This window comes from Cicer arietinum, chromosome 4, assembly GCF_000331145.2.
Source record: "Cicer arietinum cultivar CDC Frontier isolate Library 1 chromosome 4, Cicar.CDCFrontier_v2.0, whole genome shotgun sequence".
Taxonomy (NCBI): domain Eukaryota; kingdom Viridiplantae; phylum Streptophyta; class Magnoliopsida; order Fabales; family Fabaceae; genus Cicer; species Cicer arietinum.
Window position 1 is genome coordinate 34354263 of NC_021163.2, and position 1636 is coordinate 34355898.

Below are 1636 nucleotides of genomic sequence, written 5' to 3' on the forward strand. Positions count from 1 at the left end.
GCTTCAACATGCGGGTCGTTTTCTCGGCTTCGGGTGCGAGTCGTTTTCCCGGCTTCACCATGCGAGTCGTTTTCTCGGCTTTAAATTTACAAAATTTCATGAATGAATGAATGAATAAATATGTCGGTTTTTATTAATATTTTTATTGGAAACGACCATTCAAATCATGAATGAGAAAAAACACTTATACTTTTTTTTTTGAACGTGATATTTTTTATCTCTTTTTTTTTTTAACGTGATATCTTTGATCATTTTTTTTTATCCTCTTCTATTTTTCCTTTTCTTTCGTTCTTTCTTTTTTTTTTTTGAAGAATTAATATTGTGATCTTAAGTTGGATCTCATGTCGTTGTATGTCTTATACTGTAAACAACCTATATTTTACCCGGTTTCATTATATCGAGTTATGGTATATGTTTTACTTTCCAATACATGATAATCATAAGATGCATTCAGAAAAAAAGAGTTAAATTATAAAGGTATTAACAATATATATGAATATATTGAAATAAAAAAAAAGAATATACATAAGATAAAACAAGAGAAATGGGTGGAAGACCCGACTTGGTTGATAGTAATTCAATGGTAAAGAAAAAGGAATATACACAAGATAAAACAAAAGAAATGGGTGGGAGACCCAACTTGATTACTAGTAATTCCAAGGTAGGTTGTACTAACTTCTTATGCGATATCCGATCCATATTGTTCATTTTGTCTTTTCGAGTATATATTCTTTGTTCTTGTTTTTCTTCTTCTCTCAGGTCGCCCTTTTGGATTTTTAACCTAACAGATATTTTTTGTGCACCCTCATTTTTGTCTAGGTTGCCCTTTCAGGTTTTCAACCTAGCGGGTTTTTTTTTTACCCTAGTTTTTGTCTAGGTCGCCCTTTCAGGTTTTTAACCTAGAGGATATTTTTTTTGTACCCTAATTTTTTCCTGGGTTGTCTTTTCAGGTTTTCAACCTAACGGGTATTCATTATTTAAACATAATACTTTTTTACGGCATCTGAGTTTACAGGAAGAGCTAAATCTTTTCCATCCATATTCGTAAGGATCAAAGCTCCACATGAGAAAGCTTTCTTCACGACGTATGGCCCATCATAGTTAGGAGTCCATTTCCCACGATAATCCTTTTGAATGGGTAAGATTTTTTTCAGCACCAGATCACCTTCCTGGAATTCTCGAGGACATATTTTTTTCTCATACGCTTTCTTCAATCTTTTCTGATATAATTTCCCATGACATAAGGCCGCCAACCTTTTTTCTTCAATCAAATTCAATTGATCGAAACGTGTTTGTACCCATTCTGACTCCTCTAGTTTAGCTTCCATTAATACTCTTAGCGAGGGGATTTCTACTTCAATAGGTAGCACAACCTCCATCCCATATACTAAGGAAAAAGGGGTTACCCCAGTTGAAGTGCGTACCGAAGTACGATACCCATGTAGTGCAAATGGCAACATCTCATGTCAATCTTTGTATGTTATAACCATTTTCTGAATAATTTTTTTGATGTTTTTATTTGTTGCTTCAACTGCACCATTCATTTTTGGTTTGTACAGGGACGAGTTGTGGTGTTGAATTTTAAAGGTGACACACAATTCATCCATCATTTTGTTATTTAGATTTGTGGCATTGT

At 33.7% G+C, this 1636-nt stretch overlaps 1 protein-coding gene across 1 annotated transcript in view; it reads right to left on the reverse strand.

Annotated features, from left to right (window-relative positions):
- Positions 1-977: 977 nt before the first annotated feature.
- The window catches only part of LOC140920042 (uncharacterized), a 1072-nt gene continuing 413 nt past the window's right edge, over positions 978-1636 (reverse strand). Inside the window, exon 2 of the mRNA XM_073367352.1 lies at positions 978-1387. Within this exon, the coding sequence (XP_073223453.1) occupies positions 978-1387 (410 nt within the window). The remainder of the gene's footprint in view (positions 1388-1636) is intronic.